The 21,395-nt window shown below is 46.0% G+C and overlaps 1 protein-coding gene across 4 annotated transcripts; it reads left to right on the top strand.

The window, feature by feature from the left end:
- The first annotated feature begins 151 nt into the window (after positions 1-151).
- Positions 152-20,041, top strand: LOC111853175 (guanylyl cyclase C-like). 4 transcript variants are annotated; one of them, XM_072704937.1, is made up of 28 exons: positions 152-261; positions 547-788; positions 1,482-1,594; positions 2,032-2,099; positions 4,217-4,435; positions 5,369-5,472; positions 5,836-5,932; positions 7,810-7,927; positions 8,593-8,752; positions 9,104-9,189; positions 9,660-9,777; positions 10,144-10,216; positions 10,370-10,472; positions 10,966-11,028; positions 11,164-11,235; positions 11,518-11,622; positions 11,785-11,871; positions 12,185-12,317; positions 12,997-13,134; positions 13,559-13,647; positions 13,748-13,839; positions 14,183-14,341; positions 14,585-14,777; positions 14,857-15,031; positions 16,199-16,297; positions 16,421-16,515; positions 17,918-17,994; positions 18,099-20,041. In XM_072704937.1, exons 2-28 carry the CDS (start codon positions 587-589, stop codon positions 18,298-18,300), a joined length of 3,240 nt encoding a protein of 1,079 aa, XP_072561038.1. In that variant the 5' UTR covers positions 152-261; positions 547-586; the 3' UTR covers positions 18,301-20,041. The 4 variants fall into 4 exon arrangements, with proteins under 4 accessions (XP_072561038.1, XP_023685583.1, XP_023685582.1 ...); XM_023829815.2 differs by having other exon boundaries at positions 9,660-9,783; XM_023829814.2 differs by having other exon boundaries at positions 11,518-11,871.
- Positions 20,042-21,395: the final 1,354 nt, after the last annotated feature.

The raw sequence follows: 21,395 nt of genomic DNA, 5'->3' as shown, positions 1-21,395 counted from the left end.
TGGTCTTTCATGTATACATTATGATTTATTTCAATTTCACTTTTATTCCTGATCCTTGTTCCTCAAAATTTCCCCTGCCTTCGGTTGTTCATTAACGAGTCAAAAACATCAAAACAGGGCAATAAAATGAAACGCTCTTATTCCACCTGTATGAGAATACAGTACATGAGACATCGTTCATATTTACTCCTCGTCTACAGCGCTTACTCGATTTTTTAAACCATTTGCGAAGTAAACTGGATCTCTTCTACCTTCTCGAAGGTAACGATTGTAAAGGGAAATGATAAATTAAATCATGCAGATATTGGTTGGAACATGTAATACATTTAATTTGAATGGCTAAAGTTTCGTGAAATTAAATTCATTTTCAAAACAATTAATTTACTCGGCAGCTTTTAAACGAAAACTTTAGTACCCTAATTATACCCATAGCTAACATTTTATATTATTAAAAAAATAATAATTATTATTTTTTTATTTTATTACTTTATACTTAAAACATGCATCTCTGATAACGTTGTGTATCTGTTTTTTTTCCTCCACAAGCATCAGCAGTAGCGGCAGTGAGCGGCGTCTCGCAGCGGAGATGCCGGGCGCCTGCTGGTTTCTGTGCGTCTTCGCTCCGGCGGCCCTCGGCAGGCAGCTCAACCTGGCTTGTCTCAACTCCACGTACATCCTCAATGTCGTGCTGCTGGAGGACGATGACGGCTCGCAGTGGAGTATGAAGGACGTGGAATTAGCGGTGGATAGCGCCATCGAAAAGGACAAAGAACTAAACGCGGCAGCAGGTGACAATTATATATATATACATATATATGTGTGTGTGTGTGTGTGTGTGTGTGTGCATATATGTATATTATATTATTTGACTGTAGGTTTTAGGCACTCAAATAAATTGTTCAAAGCTATTTATCTTGGCAGTAAGTGTATAGCTGCTCAGAAAAAAAAACAATTTAACAGTAGCGCATATGCAAACGAACAGTAAAACAATAAAATCTAAAGAGAATTTCTCCTGTTCTTGTATGATTGCTAGAAGATCACTGTTTCAGTACCCAAACCTCTCCTCAAGGGCACCTCAGCCATTCCATGTATTCAATAAATGTCACCGCCAGCTCTCTAAATTAATTAACTTTATTAATTACTGAATCATATATTGATTATCTAAACATGGTCAAAATTACACGGGTATATAGGACGGTTGCAGAAAATACTGGGGTGACTTTAGGAGAAGTTTTCAAATGGTTACGCTGACATGTATAAGGTCTGCTTATCTGACACTAAACTGACAAACACGATATCATAGTTTTAAAGCAACATGAGGACCACTTAAACATCGTTTTTGACAGCCAGAGACTTTTGCACAGTACTGTATACACACACACACACACACACACTTTTCATAGCACGATTGGAAAGGTAGGTACCAAATGAAATCAACATTTAACTGGACTGACCATCTCTTCTGTACGTACTTTTTTTAGGTGTGAATTTCAGCTTAACTGCTAACTATCGTGGGTTCAACACCTCCCTGTACACACGCAAGGGGTGTCCCAGCAGTGCCTGCGGGGGCGTGGGCATATTAAAGGAGCTGATTGTAAGTAGGAGTACCAATTATAGTAGGAACAGATTCTAAATTGTGTTATAATATGTGCCGCTACGCTGTCACGTTCAGCAGCGGTATAAATCCAAATCAGGGATCTCCCTACAATGCATAGACGTCCATCTATTGCCTGCCAACAGGCGAATTTCTGAATTACCAGTAATGTGTTAATGTGTATGCAGACATGGTCTGCATTGGTGGTGCACACCAGAATTGTTCCCTATGTAACCTGGGATAGGCTGGATTTTTCTAAATGTATTGTTCTTTGGTGTTTTGCAGTAATTAATGAAACTTCTTTGAAAGACATAACCCAAAAGAGGCTTGTCGTTTTTATTCATGCCCCATAGTTGGAATTCCATATAAAGCGTACCGTTTACGGGATCTTTTTGGCGTGTCTTAGCATATATCGTGTGCTCCCGCGTCTGCTGCAGAAACAGAACGAGGTCGGCTGCGCCATGTTGGGACCGTCCTGCACGTACGCCACCTTCCAGCTCGTCGAGTGAGTCCTACGACGCGTCGCTCTCTCTCACACCTCTCACACCTTATTGCCTTCCTCCTTCTGTCTTCTCCTCTCATCGTTCTCACTGACTTTTCTAGCCTTGCTGCAATATTTTCCGATCTGCCAACTGGGAAACAGCTAAAGAGGGTAAAGTATTACTTGATTTAAAAATGTAAGAACAAGTACCAAAAAAGAGTTATATGAAGCTGTTTCATTTGAGAACAAGTCAACTTCCCAGGACCAGCTTCTTTCAAATTAAGAGCTCACACAGGCGACCTTTACGCCGTTTTACAACACCTCAGCGCTGTCGTAAAATACCATAAATCCGCATATACGGCTATTGATTTAACAGTATCATAGCACTTATAGCCAAGTCCAGGCATAATTATATTTATTTTCTACACCTGTTTTCCCAACAGAACCAATTTAAGGGGGCATATTATGCTTTTCTGGTTTTCCCCTTTCCTTTAGTGTGTTGTACAGCTTTTTGTGCATGTAAATGGTCTGCAAAGTCCTAAGGCCAAAAGTACACACCAAAGGGGGTAATTAACTCACTACAAAAGCCACTCATCACTAATCTGCCTGAAACTCTGCGTTGGAATTCCAGCCCTTATATCAGTGACATGGTGAGGTCACTTCGTGACACCTGCAAGGATCTGTCTGCAGTAGTGGTGTAGATTTGAGTAGTAACGAGTAAGTAAGTAATGAATACAAGGCTGTTACGAATCGTTACGAGTATTCAGCCGTTCAATGATTCGTTGCTGACAGTAACTAAATGACTGATCAAACCGCCCAATCGGCACTTGCCAGTAACGAGAGACGTACCCGGTGTTCTGTCGAGTTGAGCTACTTTGTTGAGTTAGACTATCGTACTGCTAATCGATAACCCTAACTCTTACCCTAACCCTAACCCCAACCCCCCAGAAACCCCTAAAACCCTTACCTTAACCCTAACCCCTAAAACCTAACCCTGGAACTGCACATGTGCAGAAAGGCTCGATAGCACGTTTCGATAGGTAGCTCAACTCGTCAGAACAACTGTTGTCATCTGAAAAAGTGCAAATGATCGTGTTCCTTAACAAGAACCACGATCTTTGTTCAAAACTGTATGATAAATAGGTAATAGCAGCTTGACAGCACATTGACTTTTGAGTTGATGCATGATAAGCCTATATAGTTACTTAACTGTTAGAATAGACCTAGCTATTGCATAAATATTTATAATAGAAATGACAACATTCAGATTTTTCTTTATAATCTTTATTCAGTAGGCCATATTTTTATATAGGCTCTCAGTTTTGAGAAAGCAATCGTGATTGCAAGTTCGTACAATCAGCAATAGCATCATGTGTCAAATTATCCACACTAACGCGACGCTGCAAAGTGCTGTAGGCTTACGGACTATATGGTACAGTATAGGTAGCAGCATTCATTATTGTATGCATAGTCAACCCAAGTTGTAATGAGTATTGGGTAACGAGTATTAAGTAACGTATACTAGACTGCCGAGTACTCGGTAGTAACGATTACTCAAAAGTAACGGATAACCACATCACTAGTCTGCACAATAGCATCTGGCTGCAGGCTGCAAGACAGGAGCGGAAATTCCAGGGCAAGTGGACCAATTGGGCGAACTGACCAATCAGAGCACAAAGGGCTCATTGGGGGTGGGGCTTAAAGCTCAGACAGAGTCTTTTAGACAGAGGGTGAATAGAGATGTACAGTATGATAAAAATCAATGCTTTTTTGGAACTTTGAGCTATGTAAATCTATTCTGGTAGGACCCAAAAATAAAATCATGAACAGAGAAAATACGAATAATAGGGCTGCTTTAATATTTTTTTAGTTTTCCCCTGTATCGATTTTTTGCATTTTGATTGCCCTTGGAATTATTACAGTATATCATGTAAAGGATAAGTAATAAAAGTTGTAAATAAATTTTGATGCATCAATCAGTGATTACAGCAGTGTGTTGGGATAAGTCTCAGAGTAACAAAGGTGTTTTAATGGGCATGTTTTCTGAATACGTGCTTTTGACTAAGCCAGGAAGCCGGTGGTGCAGCCTGACTGAGCTCCGTTTGCTGACCAGCACTTCGGCTCCCGTTTGCGTCTTTCAGCGCGGAGGTCGGGATAAACCTGAGCATCCCCATCATCTCGGCCGGCAGCTTCGGCCTGTCCTGCGACTACAAGGGCAACCTCACCCGGATTCTGCCCCCGGCGCGCAAGATCTCCAGCTTCTTCGTGTACTTCTGGAACTTCACTCACCCGGGCCTCAAGCCGCGATGGGAGACCGTTTTCATCTACAAGAAGCCTGACAACACAGAGGACTGCTTCTGGTGAGGTCCCAGCTCGCATGCTTGCCAACGCAGTCTGTCCCTTTGGGTAATTATCATAAAGTGGCGATTTATGGTATTTTATGACAGCGCCGAGGTGTTTCGAGACCAATGTTGTAAAGGCTGTCTGTGTGAGCTCTTAATCCGAAAGAAGTTCAGCTTTGAGGGAGGAAAATGTGATTTTCAGGCCACACTGGATAAGTGAACATTCAATATAATAATTAAAATTAAGCTGACAGCTTAATCTGTAGTCCTTTAAGTTGGCAGAAGTTTAGGATTGAAGTTTCCTGGTCCAAAGGTTGAAGAATGTTTGCACTGCTAACAATAATTGACCCAAATAGATAAAATAAAAGATCTAAGCGTACTTCTTGTCTAAGGTTCAGTAATAAGTAAGGTGAGGAGCAGGAACTGATTACAGCGCGATGCTGCTCCCACCACACAACAAACCACCTCAGGGATGAGAACCCGAGTGCAGCTGTGTGGCAGGTGATACCTCAGCACCACCCTAGTCCAAATGGACCAGTGTGAGTTATCTTCTGGTGGCTGGAGCGCCAATCCTGCCACGAAACCCCAAGCTCTTCCCTGTAAGTTGGAGGACCTGCTTGCAGGGCTATAGTGTAGAATAACGTCACACCCAGGATGAAGCAAGTGCAGGTTAAGGGCCTTGCTGAAAGGCCCAATGGAGTAGGATCACTCCTGGCATTCTCAGGACTTGAACCAGAAACCTTCCAGTTGCTGGCATAGATCCCCAGCCTCAGAGCCACCACTCCACCTAGTGATATGTAAACCATGTGTTTTTTGGGGATGCTGGGATCTCTGTATGAATGCTTCATGCGCACCTGAGCACTTGTAAGGGGAACATGCCTTCCCTTGATTTCTGTACAACACATGGAAACAGGTGACGACATCACATGCTTTTTTTTGTATCAAATGCAGGTATATTAATGCTTTAGATTTTGACAACTCAATCAGCAAGGAAATACTGAGAACAAAGGAGAAGGTGAAGGAGAAACTACAGAAGAAAGACAGGGAAAGCAACTGTATGTATAAGCCTCTATCACTATATTTTAGTGCTTACCAGTCCGGTCCTTGGGGACCCACAGACGGTCCATGTTTTTACTCCATCCCAGTTCCCTGCCAGACAGTCCACCCACATATTTGCTGCAGGGAGCTGGGAGGGAGCAAAAATGTGGACTGGTTGTGGGTCCCCAAGGACCGGATAGGGAAAGTGCTACATTTCCATCGACACCCAGCAGGCCCCAAGTGTTTTCCTTTGCAGAGTATTTGATGCCCCTCTCATTTCTCCAAGGTCCAAACGGCCAGCAAAACAGCACAGAAAATACCTTCCTCTGACAGACCCAAGTACATTGACACACTAAGATGTTTTTGCTCTTCTTGTGCAGTGTTCATCCTCTGTGGATGTCAGGAAGATTTCCTCGATCTGACACGGGGGGTGAAGCTGGATTCCAGCGTACTCTTCATTCTGATTGACCTTTACAAGTCAGTCTGACCTTCTCAGTTACAGCGTGACCCACATAACCGTAGTTTCAGTTACCCAACGCAGTCCGAATAAAAAATTGGAAAATTCCAGAAATAAACAGTTCATAAGTTTCAAACAGTGTGTGCCAAGCAAGTACCGGCTGTAATATGATGAAAATGCGTCACACACAGACCTCTCATCCTGTCCTCATACCCGCGCCTCCCCACAGACCTCTCATCCTGTCCTCATACCCGCGCCTCCCCACAGACCTCTCATCCTGTCCTCATACCCGCGCCTCCACACAGACCTCTCATCCTGTCCTCATACCCGCGCCTCCCCACAGACCTCTCATCCTGTCCTCATACCCGCGCCTCCACACAGACCTCTCATCCTGTCCTCATACCCGCGCCTCCCCACAGACCTCTCATCCTGTCCTCATACCCGCGCCTCCCCACAGACCTCTCATCCTGTCCTCATACCCGCGCCTCCACACAGACCTCTCATCCTGTCCTCATACCCGCGCCTCCACACAGACCTCTCATCCTGTCCTCATACCCGCGCCTCCCCACAGACCTCTCATCCTGTCCTCATACCCGCGCCTCCCCACAGACCTCTCATCCTGTCCTCATACCCGCGCCTCCACACAGACCTCTCATCCTGTCCTCATACCCGCGCCTCCCCACAGACCTCTCATCCTGTCCTCATACCCGCGCTTCCACACAGACCTCTCATCCTGTCCACATACCCGCGCCTCCACACAGACCTCTCATCCTGTCCTCATACCCGTGCCTCCACACAGACCTCTCATCCTGTCCTCATACCCGTGCCTCCACACAGACCTCTCATCCTGTCCTCATACCCGTGCCTCCACACAGACCTCTCATCCTGTCGTCATACCCGCGCCTCCACACAGACCTCTCATCCTGTCCTCATACCCGCGCCTCCACACAGACCTCTCATCCTGTCCTCATACCCGCGCCTCCCCACAGACCTCTCATCCTGTCCTCATACCCGCGCCTCCACACAGACCTCTCATCCTGTCCTCATACCCGCGCCTCCCCACAGACCTCTCATCCTGTCCTCATACCCGTGCCTCCACACAGACCTCTCATCCTGTCCTCATACCCGTGCCTCCACACAGACCTCTCATCCTGTCCTCATACCCGTGCCTCCACACAGACCTCTCATCCTGTCCTCATACCCGTGCCTCCACACAGACCTCTCATCCTGTCCTCATACCCGTGCCTCCACACAGACCTCTCATCCTGTCGTCATACCCGTGCCTCCACACAGACTTCTCATCCTGTCGTCATACCCGTGCCTCCACACAGACTTCTCATCCTGTCGTCATACCCGTGCCTCCACACAGACCTCTCATCCTGTCCTCATACCCGCGCCTCCCCACAGACCTCTCCCTCTGTCCTCCTACCCACGCCTTCCCACAGACCTCTCATCCAGTCTACATCTAGCGTTCTCACTAATTGCATTTGTTGCCACGTTATCACAGTGAATTTTATGAAAAATGTATATAAAGCATGATGTTCGTTGCTCCGTCATCCCTTGATATATTTTTTCATTGCTCATATTTTCGTTTCTTGAGAATTTGGCTAAAACGCCAGAATCCCTTTCATTCGAGAGAGTAAGGTACTGTACAGTATTGTGTAATAATGTACAATGTACTTTATCAATTAAACTTCATTATATGTATACACACAAAAATCACGTTATATATGGGGTCTGCGGATGGTTTGCTATTTTCCGCGGTTTTGATTATTCATGGTAGGTCTTGGGACATATCACCCTCTGATAAGGGGGCGATTACTGTACTTTTCTAGTGTTTTGCTGAGAATAAAACAGCGATTGAAATTCTGTCTAAAATAACTTCTTTCCTTACCAGCCATGACTACCATCGAAACACGACAGCTGACTCAGCCATGCAGAATGTTCTAGTCCTCACAGTACCATACCAGAGAAACTACTCCAGTTATTCCTACAACCTTTCAGGATTAGAACAGGTAAGACATTGCCTATGTTTTTATAAATTCTCTTTTATAGTTTAACTTTTTGGGTACTGGGGGTTATTGTGTTGATTTTTTTTTCCTTTTAATATTTTAATAATATGACTTGGTTGTACCAGTACCAAGAAGAATAACATTTGAATGAATGTTCGGGTGTATGCAGTGCCAGTCAAAATTCTGGGCACACCTACTGAAATTTCTTTTTATAACGACCCTAAGTGCACCTCGAGTTTAGGTAGTACGTATTATCTTGTGAGTGAGGAAAGAGATGGAATGCTGTGACAGATGACCTGGCCCTCTACAATCCTCCAACCTAAACCCTATAGAACTGGTTTGGGATGAGATGGATAGAAGAGTACTTGTGGCCAGAGCTTGTGGAAAGTCCTTCAGGCCTGTTGGAGAAGCATTCTAGGTGGATACATCTTTAAGCTGAATGAACGCCTAGCGTCTGCAATGCTGTCATCGAGGCGAAAGAGGGCTATTTTGAACAGTCTAAAATTTGAGAAAATTTCCCATGGTCCTTGCAATATTTCATATGTATTACTTCATTGTCTCAAGGTCTTTTACTATAAGGTGAATACAATGGCTAAAATAGGGACAACCCAATCATCTCTTGATCTTTGTCTCTCATGTCTGCCTGGTTTTCCATCATTCCTCCCCAGATAAAGAGACTGAGTGACTATGTCATAGGGTATCATGACAGTGTCCTGCTCTTTGGACACGTGCTAAGGCAGATGGCAGAATCACCCCCCGTCAGCATGGAAAACAGTGTCGAGCAGGAGGTCTTGACAAGTAGTCCCTTCAGGAACATCTCCTTCGAAGGTACAGTGTTCCTGGGAAGGACACTGACTTTGTAGGGTGTATTAAGAACATTCTAGAACAGAATAAGCCTCACATGGACTGGTTACTTCTGGTAGGGCCACTAGATCAGTGTTTCTCAAACTGGTCTTCAAGGACTCCCTCAGAGCTCGCCAGCTCTAGAGTAAAAATGTGGACTGTCTGTTAGAGAGCTGGGAGGGAGCAAAAACGTGGACTGTCTGTTAGAGAGCTGGGAGGGAGCAAAAATGTGGACTGTCTGTTAGAGAGCTGGGAGGGAGCAAAAACGTGGACTGTCTGTTAGAGAGCTGGGAGGGAGCAAAAACGTGGTATATTCACATGTATTTGTTTGCTCAGGAATGGCTGGGCACTATGTACTGGATGAATATGGGGACAGGGATGTGAATCTTTCCATCCTTTACGTGGACAATGTTGACAATCAGGTAAGCTGACATTTATCAATCACAGCACAGCCATCAGGATTAATGGTCTGTGGATGCCATTGTCAAGATCAAGAAAAGAGGATGATGGGAATGTTAATTTCAGTGCAGGTAGCACATGAAAAAGCAGGGAAGATGATGTATTTTGCTTCTTAAAATGGGGAAGAGATGAGGTGCAGGAATAGAGGAATAAGGATTCTGAAGTCTGATATGACTGAGCTACTGTGAAATGGTTTTGCCGGTGCTGAAATCAATATTCAGTAAAACCCAGGGATCAGACTCTCGTAAAGCGAGAGACACGACACAGTTTGTGTCCCTTCTGATTGTGATCTTTAAGGAGCTTTAATGGGGCACCTCGAAAGGGAGGCACTTTCAGTCTTTTAGGTTAAAGGGACGGGTGGTCAGCGGTCCCCAGCCCCTGCATGTCCCTGTCCTCCACCCCTCTCTTCAGATGTGACCTGTTCTTCCTACAGTACAAGCTTCTGTTTGAGTTTGACACGTCCACCAACGTGACCACAGTCGTCAATGAGAAGCCTTGTTGCTTCCTGTGGACTGATGGAGGTCTCCCGGATGACCGCCCCCCAGTAAACGGTAACAGTGCGTACCCATCTTACGTCATCTTCCATTGTCGAAGACCAGTTCCAATACTAAGAACAGAAATACAGAGGAGGGTAAAAATCCCCGGATGTCGTTTTTGCCCCAAATATCAAGGATACATGTGTTGCATCATCACCAAACAAGACAAATCGCATGATTCATTGCACCCCCAAGTTTATTCTTGGGAGGCAGGTTAGCAAGACCGCTCTTGCCAAGACCTCAAGTACGATCTTGCATTCTTTGTATTGAGAAACATCCTCTGTTTCATGATGTAGTATGGTATAGATTAGAAATAGGTTATGAACGTATCTATCATCAATCCCTAACTTGGGTAGACCACATTGTTCCTGACTCCTCTAGAGCTCAACATCGTAGTGCTAATCCTGGGGATCGTCTTGCTGGTGATGTCAGCCATTGCTTTCGTGTTCTACAGGTAACTGTGCCCCCTAACCTCACACTGCACTTTCGATTAGATCCCATCCTTTCAAATTCCCTTTCTGACTCCTTTTATACCCCATACCGCTGCTGACCAGTGGACAGCTCATCCGCAGCTCATTGCTGTGGTAAAATATCTTTCGGGCTGTAGGCAAAACAAAAGAGCACGTGAGATCAAGAAGAGGTGGTCCCATATCGAGTCTGGCCTCATTTTTCCCGTGGATGGGAAGGAGCACAGCCTAGTCTCCTTGAAGGTGAGGCCTTCCCTGTCCACCCCACAGGGCAAAAACAAGCTCCTCTCACCCTACTCCTCTCTTCCAGCTTGTCATGGATTACTGACTTTCATCCCTGGTCCATGTAGCTCATGTTTTGCTTCCAAATATATTTTTATCCTGTTGTATGTGGTGGTACATTTTCAACACAAATGATAATTAAGTTTGTGCAACATCAGATGTGGATAGTTCAGAAAGTAAAAATCCAGTCCAAGATTTTGTTTCTACCAACCAGTTGAGTACTTTGTCACTATGACTCTTTATACACAACTGGTTGGTTGAAACAAAATCTTGGACTGGATTTTTACTTTCTGGACCTGAACTATCCACTTCTGATAATTATCCATATTGTTCAGAATTAATTTTGGTGTGTCACAGAAATGTGGGATTAGGGGTCCCTTGGAGGACTGTTTTAATAATAATAGTCTTCTGTTGTTTCCTTTAAATGAATCCCACTCTATTTCTTGCGTAACAGATTGATGAAGACCACAGGAAAGAGAGCACTGAGAGAATGCATGTGGCTCGCTACGACAAAAAGGTCCTGTTACATGACTCGGCATGTAGTCCGCAACCATTTTCCTCTGGCTTCCTCATCTTTGTCTTGCTCTGAAGGAATCGTGATAAAATTAGGCAGTTTGGTGAGAGACGCATAACAAAGCTTTTATCCTTTCAGATTGTGATCCTTAAAGAGCTCTACCACACAGACGGCTATTTTAGCGAGACCCAGAGGATCGAGCTCAATGCGGTAAAGCTCATCGGCCATACCCTCTAGTCCCCCATCTGTATGTTATTCTGTCCTTTTTGCAGCCATTTCACTCATTTTCTTAGCATAACCTGGATATTATAGGCCGTAATATTTTAGCTACGACACTCACAGGTTCAACAGTAGGGCCTCATGTAACATGTCCATGTTTTTATTTGCTGGACTACCTACCAATCAAGTCACATGACCACCAGTGTTGGCCCGCCTACTTGTGCCAGTCTTGCTGTCCTGCCCCCCCTTAGCCTCCCCCTTCTCGTTCCTCAGCTGCTACGCATCGACTACTACAACTTGACGAAGTTCTATGGCACGGTCAAATTCGAGCACGGCGTCTTTGGGGTATTCGAGTACTGCGAACGGGGATCCCTGAGGGTAGGAATGGAAGTACCCGGCTGGACTGTCCGTGATGGATGGCCTGTCATTTGGGTTTACCCAGTGACTGAATATATGGCCGTATTTACAGCTAGCAAGCTAATAAAAGCTCTTCTCGTCACAAACCCACAGCTCTCTTCCATATACCTTTCCTCCTTGCAGTATGTACTGGATGATAAAATCTCCTACCCAGATGACACCTTTATGGACTTGGAGTTCAAGACTTCGGTCATGTATGACATTGCCAAGGTACTGTATGAGCAGAAGGTATGTGTCTGTACACAGGAAATGAGTGTAATTACAGGGGAAAATTTAATCTGAGATTCAACACATGGAAGTAAATCTGATGCAGTGAGTAGGTGACATGCAGGCTGGTGACCATTCCAACACGTGAAAAAATGCGTAAACTAGCCTGATTTACGTAACTTTTACACCATTCCAATGCGTCCTTGTATACTTAAGTGCAGGAACTTAGTTCCTCAAGAGGAATAACCTCTAGGTTATCAGGTCATGTCTGTAGCCAGTGTCTCACTTAGGTTGTCATCCACGGTGACCCGTGCAGGGCATGTCTTACCTCCACTCCAGCAGCATCAGTGTCCACGGGCGCCTGAAGTCCACCAACTGTGTGGTGGACAACCGCATGGTGGTGAAGATCACCGACTTCGGCTGTAATACCATCCTGGTCCCGGGCAAAGGCAAGGCCTGACCTACTCTCATAAAAAGTCATTAATAAGCAGTAATAAACCCCACTGCTGTCATAAAGCAGAGACGGTGTGAAGCACTGTGAGTTAGGACTCCACACCTGTGATGGGAAGGTCACTAGTTCAAAACCTGTGGCTTGCAGAGTGAACATATGTCATTTGGGCCCTTGAGTGAGGCCCAAAGATCCCAAACCGTGCTCCAGGGGTGCCAGACAACTGGTTGACACTATACGATAACCATAAACCCTTTGTCACTCTGTCTTTTATAGGAGAATAAGATGATATATGAAGACCTGTACAAAAGGCAATAAACAAAATATCATAAAATATCATTATCAGTTGAAAGTGAGTGATTGGAAGCACAACATGACTTTAATTTTTCACTCTACCACAGAAGAAGATACCATAGTCTAAACGTTTGTGACTGCTGTGGGCTTTTTATCTCGCAGAAGATTCGATTATTTAGATAATGCTACACTTGTAGACCTTCTGTTTTGCGCACTGAGTTTGTTTCACTAATATATTTATACCTTTATGTCCTGTCTAGCTTGCTGTTTTTGTCTGTTTCCCACAACTTCCTTGGCATTGGATTTTTCCATATCAATGATACCTGTGATTTTCCCTGCTCACCCTGGTTCCTCACCCCTCGCACGTTCTCCTGTTCCCTCGTCAGACCTGTGGACGGCGCCGGAGCACCTGCGCAGGCGGGGCGTCTCCCAGAAGGGTGACGTGTACAGCTACGCCATCATCGCACATGAGATCATGCTGAGGAAGGCCCCCTTCTACACCAGGGCCTGCTCCGACACGGCAGGTAAGGCCCAGATAATGCACACTAAATTAATTAAGGGAGTATAGTGCTCTGTCAAAGTGAAAGCAAAGGAGTATAGCACTCTTTCATAACGATAGCAAAGGAGTATAGTGCTCTGTCAAAAGCAGAGCAAAGTAGTATAATGTTCGGTCAAAATGAAAGCAAAGGAGTATAGTGCTCTGTCAAAAGGAGAGCAAAGGAGTATAGTATTCGGTCAAAATGATAGCAAAGGAGTATAGTGCTCTGTCAAAAGGAGAGCAAAGGAGTATAGTGCTCTGTCAAAAGCAGAGCAAAGTAGTATAATGTTCGGTCAAAATGAAAGCAAAGGAGCATAGTGCTCTGTCAAAAGGAGAGCAAAGGAGTATAGCGCCCTGTCGTAATGAATTGGGTGACTGGAGGTCATTTTTTTATGGGTCTCTTTCTTTAGAGAAGCTGTTCAGAGTGGAGAACCCCACACCCACATGCTTCTTCAGACCTGACCTCGGCTTTCAGGCGCAGGGAGAGGCAGAACAGGAGGTACGGCCGCTCCAGCTGACCACCTCCTCGGTCGTCCCACCATGTGCCCGAATTGGTCCAAGGGCATCACCCCTCCATCTGTGTGTCCCGACGCTCACAGCTGCACGGACTCATTAAGAACAGCTGGGAGGAGGACCCAGAGAAAAGACCGGACTTCAAGAAGATTGAGAGCTCCCTGAGCAAGATTATCAGGTGAGTGTAAAAGCTTATCAGTGTGTGACCGCAGCTTTTTAAACTGGGAAAAGTCAGACACAATTGCCACATCTGAAGGAAATGATGCTTTATTTGCCATTTGCACAAGTATGAGTACATTGAAGTGCTTCTTCCAGTGCTGTTGGAGCATTTCGGGGAGTTAAGATCCTTGCAGATGGGCCCAATAGAGATTGCTCTGCTAAGGCAAGGGCTTGAACCAGCAACCTTCTGATTACAAGTCCAAAGATTTAGCTCATTGAGCCACACAGCACCTCATGTCTCAGACTTACAGATCACAAAGAGAATAAACAAGTATGCGTTTGTGGGGTCTGTAACTCTGCAGTAACCTCCATGACCGCGCCAATGAAAGCTACATGGACAACCTGATCCGGCGGCTGCAGATGTACTCCCGCAACCTGGAGCACCTGGTGGAGGAGCGGACGGCGCTGTACAAGGCCGAGAGGGACCGTGCCAACTGCCTCAATGTCATGCTGCTGCCTGCGTGAGTGTGCATGAGGCGGGGGCACTGAACGCTGAAATGACATTTAAATCTGAAGCTGGTTTTTAGAAACCACTTGGAATCCAATCCCAGGCCACCAGGAAGCTTTTACAATCTGAGTTGAGAAGATAGGGCTAGCTGCCTTTAGTTTGTGTTATTGAGAGAGACAGAAAGGACTAAGGTGTAGGCCAATATCCATTAGTAACGTGACATGACCCTCATGTGACCCCAACCTACCACCCGCAGTCCCGTAGTGCGGTCCCTGAAGGAGACGGGCCACGTGGAACCAGAGCTCTTCGAGGAGGTGACCATCTACTTCAGCGACATAGTGGGCTTCACCACGCTCTGCCAGTACAGCACGCCCATGGAGGTGGTGGACATGCTCAACGACATCTACAGGAACTTCGATAGCATCCTCGACAACCACGATGTTTACAAGGTAAGGAGGGTGGTGCCATTTTGGGAAGGAACACTATCTCACATCCATTTGGAGACCTTCTATTGTCCTTCCACATCAGGTAGAGACCATTGGCGATGCCTACATGGCGGCATCAGGGCTTCCACGCAGGAACGGGAACAGGCATGCTGTGGACATCTCCCGCATGGCTCTGGATATCGTGTCCTTCCTGGGCAGCTTCAAGTTACGCCACATACCCAGCTTGCCTGTATGGATGCGCATCGGGGTCCACTCAGGTACAAGACACCAGGCCACACCCACTTCAGGGTCCACTCAGGTACAAGACACCAGGCCACACCCACTTCAGGGCCCACTCAAGTACAAGACACCAGGCCACACCCACTTCAGGGTCAACTCAAGCATACCAAGCCACAACCACTTCAGGGTCCACTCAGGTACAAGACACCAGGCCACACCCACTTCAGGGTCCACTCAGGTACAAGACACCAGATCACACCCACTTCAGGGTCCACTCAGGTACAAGACACCAAATCACACCCACTTCAGGGTCCACTCAGGTACAAGACACCAGGCCACACCCGCTTCAGGGTCCACTCAGGTATAAGACACCAGGCCACACCCACTTCAGGGTCAACTCGAGCATACCAAGCCACACCCACTTCAGGGTCCACTCAGGTACAAGACACCAGATCACACCCACTTCAGGGTCCACTCAGGTACAAGACACCAGATAACACCCACTTTAGGGTCCACTCAGGTACAAGACACCAGATCACACCCACTTCAGGGTCCACTCAGGTATAAGACACCAGGCCACACCTACTTCAGGGTCCACTCAGGTATGACACCAGGCCACACCCACTTCAGGGTCAACTCGAACATACCAAGCCACACCCACTTCAGGGTCCACTCAGGTACAAGACACCAGATCACACCCACTTCAGGGTCCACTCAGGTACAAGACACCAGATCACACCCACTTCAGGGCCCACTCAGGTACAAGACACCAGGCCACACCTACTTCTGGGTCCACTCAGGTACAAGACACCAGGCCCCACCCACTTCAGGGTCAGCTGAAAAGGAATATTAAAGCCTTGTTAATTTTTAGCAATTAGTCGACCCTTCCACATCGTAGGGGTTAGGGCCGCAGGCCCCCCCCCAAAGCAAAAAGACACGAGAAACTTGCGATACAAAGATCACTGCAAGACATCACGTGAGAGGCCACCGTAAACGTGCTTGGCGTTGCCAAACCAGCATTGTATATTTTAAGCATTTATAAGTTACTTTTTGTCTGCTGGTCCTCACATGCCAGGGTGGACCGTTCACAATTCAGGATGTTACTTGTATGCTAAAGGAAACGCTCATCGAATGGGGCTGTCCTGTTATAGACCATGTGTGCCCATGTGTGACCCTGTGCTTCTTACATCTGTTTCTTTGTAAAGGTCCCTGCGCTGCTGGGGTAGTGGGTGTGAAAATGCCGCGTTACTGCCTGTTTGGAGACACTGTTAACACCGCCTCCCGGATGGAGTCCACGGGCCTCCGTAAGAACCAGCTCCCAGGACATACACACATACATGCGTTGAAGCTACGGAAATGTCTACTATTGATGCATAAATACGCACCTGAGCAGTAATAAGTTAAACTCCTCTCCTGGTGCTCCCCAGCTCTGCGAATCCACATCAGTCAGCCCACTATTGAAATCCTCCAGAGGACAGACTGCAAGTTTGAGTACGAGAGGAGAGGGGAGATCTACCTTAAAGTAAGCAAGCCGGACGTCAGTGGTTTCTCCATCGACCTAGATTTTGTTCATTTTGGAGATGCGAACTGAAAATCTGTTTAATTTCAACAACCCCCCCCAGAGGTGGAAAGTTCAGGTCCAGAAAGTAAAAATCTAGACCAAGACTTTGTTTCAACCAACCAGTTGAGTATAAAGAGTCACAGTCAAAGTGCTGCTTGGTTGAAACAAAATATTGGTTGATATTTGTACTTTCTGGACCTGAACTTTCCACCTCCGCAACCCTCAGATGTTGTTTCTGTAGCAGGTCGGAAAAACAATTCACTAAACTGCAATGGAAATAGAATTTGCAAATTAGTAGGTAACATAAGATAAAATGATACTTAGTTCTTATAAAGCTACTAATTTGCGGAAACCCCACTTTGTGCTGAAGTACGAGGCATGGATCTTAATCGCGTAGAATGACTCGTGGCATTTATCCTTCGCATGCCATCGATTAAGGGAAACACAAGCTACTTGCAGTTTAACTTTGTTGAGTTATCTGTGCAAATCTTCAATGAAGTCACAGCTATAGACACCGACCGGTTTGGGCTCCAGATGACATCGTGTGGAAGAAGCAGGCAGTAGATGGAACCTGTTTGCCATGAATGACTGATTTTGGATGCAGGGCCCTCCAGTTTGGTTCTATCTACCATATCCTATGTGTCAGATGTGTAAAATTTCCATCCATTTTCTATAACCGCATGTCCTATTTATGGTCATGGGGGGTCCGGATCATGTCCCAGGACCCATGGGCACAAGGCAGGGACTAACCCAGGATGGGGTGCCAACCCACTGCAGGGCACACTCACACACCACACACACCTACGGGCAATTTGGCAACACAAGTTAGCTTCAGCATGTTTGGGTGGAAACTGTAGTACCCAGAGGAAACTCCACGATGACACATGGAATCCTGGTGGAGACTCAGAGGTGGGTGGCAACAATGCTGTGTATAACTGTGCCACCCCTGTCTAACCTCCATCCATCCATCCATCATCTTCCGCTTGTCCGGGGTTCGGGTCGCGGGGGTAGCAGTAACATGTTGTTGTACATTATAATCAAACCTGCTCTGAAAATACACTGAGTCACAGAAGGCAGGATTGGGAAGCTTCCAGAAAAGAAATGACATGGTCAGAGTTCTCTGGCCTGTTTGAGTTACCAGAGGACCCCCTACTAATGTTGTAGGTGTGGACTGGGAAGGTGGGGGGACAATGGTGAAATCTATCGACTGTTTATTAAATGCTGTTAGCTGAAGCACCTTGAGGCCCCTGGGCTTCAGCCTGGGAAAGCCTGTGCATTAAAGCACCCCTGGAAACCGTGATGCGAATGAAATTAAAGGTCCTCCAGCTAACCAGAGAGCCGTGGGTCTCCATGTGTCTTCCAGGGTAAAGGCACTGAGACGACCTACTGGCTGACGGGCGTCACTGGGGAGGCGTATAACCTGCCCACCCCCCCCGCGGCGTGAGTTCCAGCCAGCTGAGCCCTCGGCGCCATCATTCGCTGTCCAGTTCTCACGTCGGCCATTTCTCACGTCGGCCGTCTCTCCTCCTCCTGTCTCCTCACAGGGAGAACTTCCAGAGACTGCAGGAGGACCTGGCGGGGATGATCAGGTCCACCCTGGAGAAGCGGGGGCGCACGGAGGGGCTGGACAGGAGTAACACCCTCTCCATCCGAGGGAGGAGGAGGAAGAGGGACGAAGGCCAGGCTGACTACCAACCGGAGTACCTTCACTTGCCCACACTCAACGATTTTACCACATACCTATAGCTCTGCTTGCAGGTGACAACGAAAGCAGCCTCTGCTGGAGTCCAGCTCTGTGGTTCTCACAGACAATGAGTCTCCATTATTCTGTCAGTGACACTTCACTAAAACCAGAAGAGCCGACTAACAACCAGGGCCTGAACCTGTGAGACAACTTGACAATATACTCAGTAATGTTGCCTCCCAATCATCTGCCTAGAGAGATGTCAATCTAACAAATTTAACCCATATATCCTATATTTATCTTGTAAAACCAGTTGTCCACAAAAAAGTATATGATCTTTATATATGTTTTTTTTTCTTCTAATACTATTGGTTTTTCCTTTGCAACTTTATTTTTGATTTTCCAGAGTTTTTTTCACTTGTTATTTCACAGCACTTATTATTGATATCCTAATATTGCATTTCATGTAGCTCTGATAGTTAGTGATATGTAGTGTTGTAGTTCTCGAGACCGGTCTTGGTCTCGAGACCAATTTTTGGTGGTCTCGGTCTTGTCTTGGTCTCGACTCTATTTGGTCTCGGTCTTGTCTTGGTCTCGGACATAGCGGTCTCGATGGGATGGGGAAAAAAAGAGAAAACTGCACATCCTCACAGAACAGTATCATTATTTATTACGCGCCTCAATTCAAATGCAACCAGTCAGATGCATCCATTTCAAAAACGTTACATTTTATACATTTTCTCCACGGACACTGCCAGTGCTTCACAGTCCACACACATCATACACATCATATCATACATCGGCAAAAAAATGTCCTAAAATGTCCGCGAAGTCTATAGCATAGTTATAATTCAAATAAATTAGGTATTTTACATTGATTAGAAAGCACGGTCTTGGAGGTGCAAGTCAATCTGGAGGCTCATTCTCTTCAATTCAAAGCAAAGGATCATTACATAGCTGTATTCATAGCTTACCCGAGGCCTCTGTCCCTGGTATAAGAGACTTAATATGAACATCTTTCTGGTACATCCCATCTCTTTCCCTTGACGAGGTCTGATAAAATGGTTATAGGAGAGGATTGCTGAGAATATTATTTTCTATCAGGTCTCGTAACTATGACAAATCTGGGAGATTTTAAATGAGAGACATATGGACATATGGACAATATAATTAAAAAGATAACATGAATTTGATTTAACGAGTAATGACACTTTACAGCAATGCCTTTTTTCTCTACAGTTGATCTGGGTAATGTGATGTCGATTCTAGCCCTAGTCTGTTTTCGGTCTTGGTCTTGGTCTCGACCAGTCTTGGTCTTGGTCTCGCCTTAGTGTGTCTTGGTCTTGGACTTGGTCTTGGTACCCTCAAGTCTCGGCAGTGTCTTGGTCTTGATACCCTCCGGTCTCGGCAATGTCTTGGTCTCGGTTTAGGCGGTCTTGACTACAACACTAGTGATATGTTACTAAATGTTGTATTACCAGGGACAGATTATGGGTTGTGTGGGCCCCTGGGCAAAACGTTCGCGAGGGCCCCCACCCCTGCTGGCCCCGTCCGTAATCCATCCCTGTGTATTACAGCATTCTTTGGCAATATCCGTGCATTGTGTGATAAAGTTGCTTTTTGCATAGCCTCGTATGTGCTACTGTTATGTATCTTACGTTAAATGCGGGAAGTTGTCTCCTAAATACGTTGGTTCGTAAATGATTTCTCTTCAGATGTCGACATTAGAAGGATCAACTGCCAAGGTGAATGGAATTGTTTATTACTACATCAAGGTAAATACAAAACTGTCAAAATGAAAAAGGCTGACGACTGAAGACTCACTGCATTCTGTAAATAATATTTCTTAATTTATGCATTTTTGTGTAAGGCCTGTCTGTCTCTGGGCTACAGGAACAAAGACTGCCCAGAATGGTTCAAAGCCAGCTCTGCTAATCTAATGAAACAGTGTGTTAAGTAGTAAAAAATAAATCATACTAGCAAATCTAAGAAATAGATTTTAAAATGCACATATATTCAGATGAGAGCAGTAATAAAATTGGCTCTTGAACCCTTAGACTATGATTAGACAAATCTCATTTTCATGATTACACACATATTTTAAAATAAATGCATTGCAGATTTCAGCAAGCAGATGCAGAATTTAATGTAAAACTACATATAAGTGTATCTATTCAGTAATCTGCAAAATATCAGAGTCTAAAAAGGCCACAAATTTTAATGGCTCAGAGGAGCAGAGGTGGTAAATGGTCGGACTTAGCTTCATCTCTGCGATCTGGTTGTGGGATCCTCTCACTGCAAGGGCCAAAGTTTGGTCAAAACAAAGGCGGGAAAGCCCACGCGCCATCCCAGAGCCACTCAGCATAACAAACGGATGACAGAGGATTGCATGGTGCTCGGGAACCAAATCCATTTCCATTCAGATCAGCCCGGAACCGAAATGTGCAAAGACACGTGTGACTTGAAGCCGGTCATGTGCGAAGGTAAAGCTCCCCTCTCAGCTCGCCTACTGCACCGTCTTGGTCGTCACCAGCGCGGCGTCCCCCAGCTCTGTGGCAGGAAGTGGGATCCCGTGCTCCTTCCTGCCATTGCACACGTGCGCGCTGCTTTCTCCCCGCTCGTCACACCTCACCGCCTCCCTCCAGATGGAGTCCACTGGGTCCTGCCCCCCCGCGGGGCCTCCATTCTCGTATGGAAAGGCTGCTGGGGGCTCCTCTTCCTCTGCCGCCATCGCAGGCCGGTCTCTTCCTGCCTCAGCATCTGCCTCAGCTGGCCTCCCTGCCTCAACTGACACATCAAGCAGAGGAATCCTGCGGTTACTTTGCACATCAATAACTCCGTAGGGGTTTTATTTATCCTTGTAATATATTGGTCTGAGCTTACAGAATTTGGTCAGTCTCTGCTTATTTGCACAATCACTGACCAGATTTTCAAAGATGGAGGCTTGTTGTGTGCAGGGCAATGGTGAGTAAACACACATGCTTGTTTGTGTCTGGGGTGTATGCGTAAGTGTGTGCTCATATCAGCTTACACGCGCTTTACTCTTACACCTTGCTTTAACCAACGGATGTCGAGTCCCTTGAGAGCACCCCTGCCCCCCCACCACGTAAAAGTGGGAACAGAAACTTTATTTCGAGCGGTGGGAGGAGGGTTGTCA

The sequence above is a fragment of the Paramormyrops kingsleyae genome, chromosome 22, assembly GCF_048594095.1.
Source record: "Paramormyrops kingsleyae isolate MSU_618 chromosome 22, PKINGS_0.4, whole genome shotgun sequence".
NCBI lineage: Eukaryota > Metazoa > Chordata > Actinopteri > Osteoglossiformes > Mormyridae > Paramormyrops > Paramormyrops kingsleyae.
This window is presented reverse-complemented; position numbering and strand designations above follow the sequence as displayed.

Bases quoted from the DNA above. Each gene is read 5' to 3' on its own strand.
- LOC111853175 (XM_023829813.2), top strand. From the start codon at position 587: ATGCCGGGCGCCTGCTGGTTTCTGTGCGTCTTCGCTCCGGCGGCCCTC. The intron at 7,928-8,592 runs GTAAGACATTGC...ATTCCTCCCCAG, and splicing joins ACCTTTCAGGATTAGAACAG to ATAAAGAGACTGAGTGACTA. The intron at 11,236-11,517 runs GTAAAGCTCATC...CTCGTTCCTCAG, and splicing joins AGAGGATCGAGCTCAATGCG to CTGCTACGCATCGACTACTA.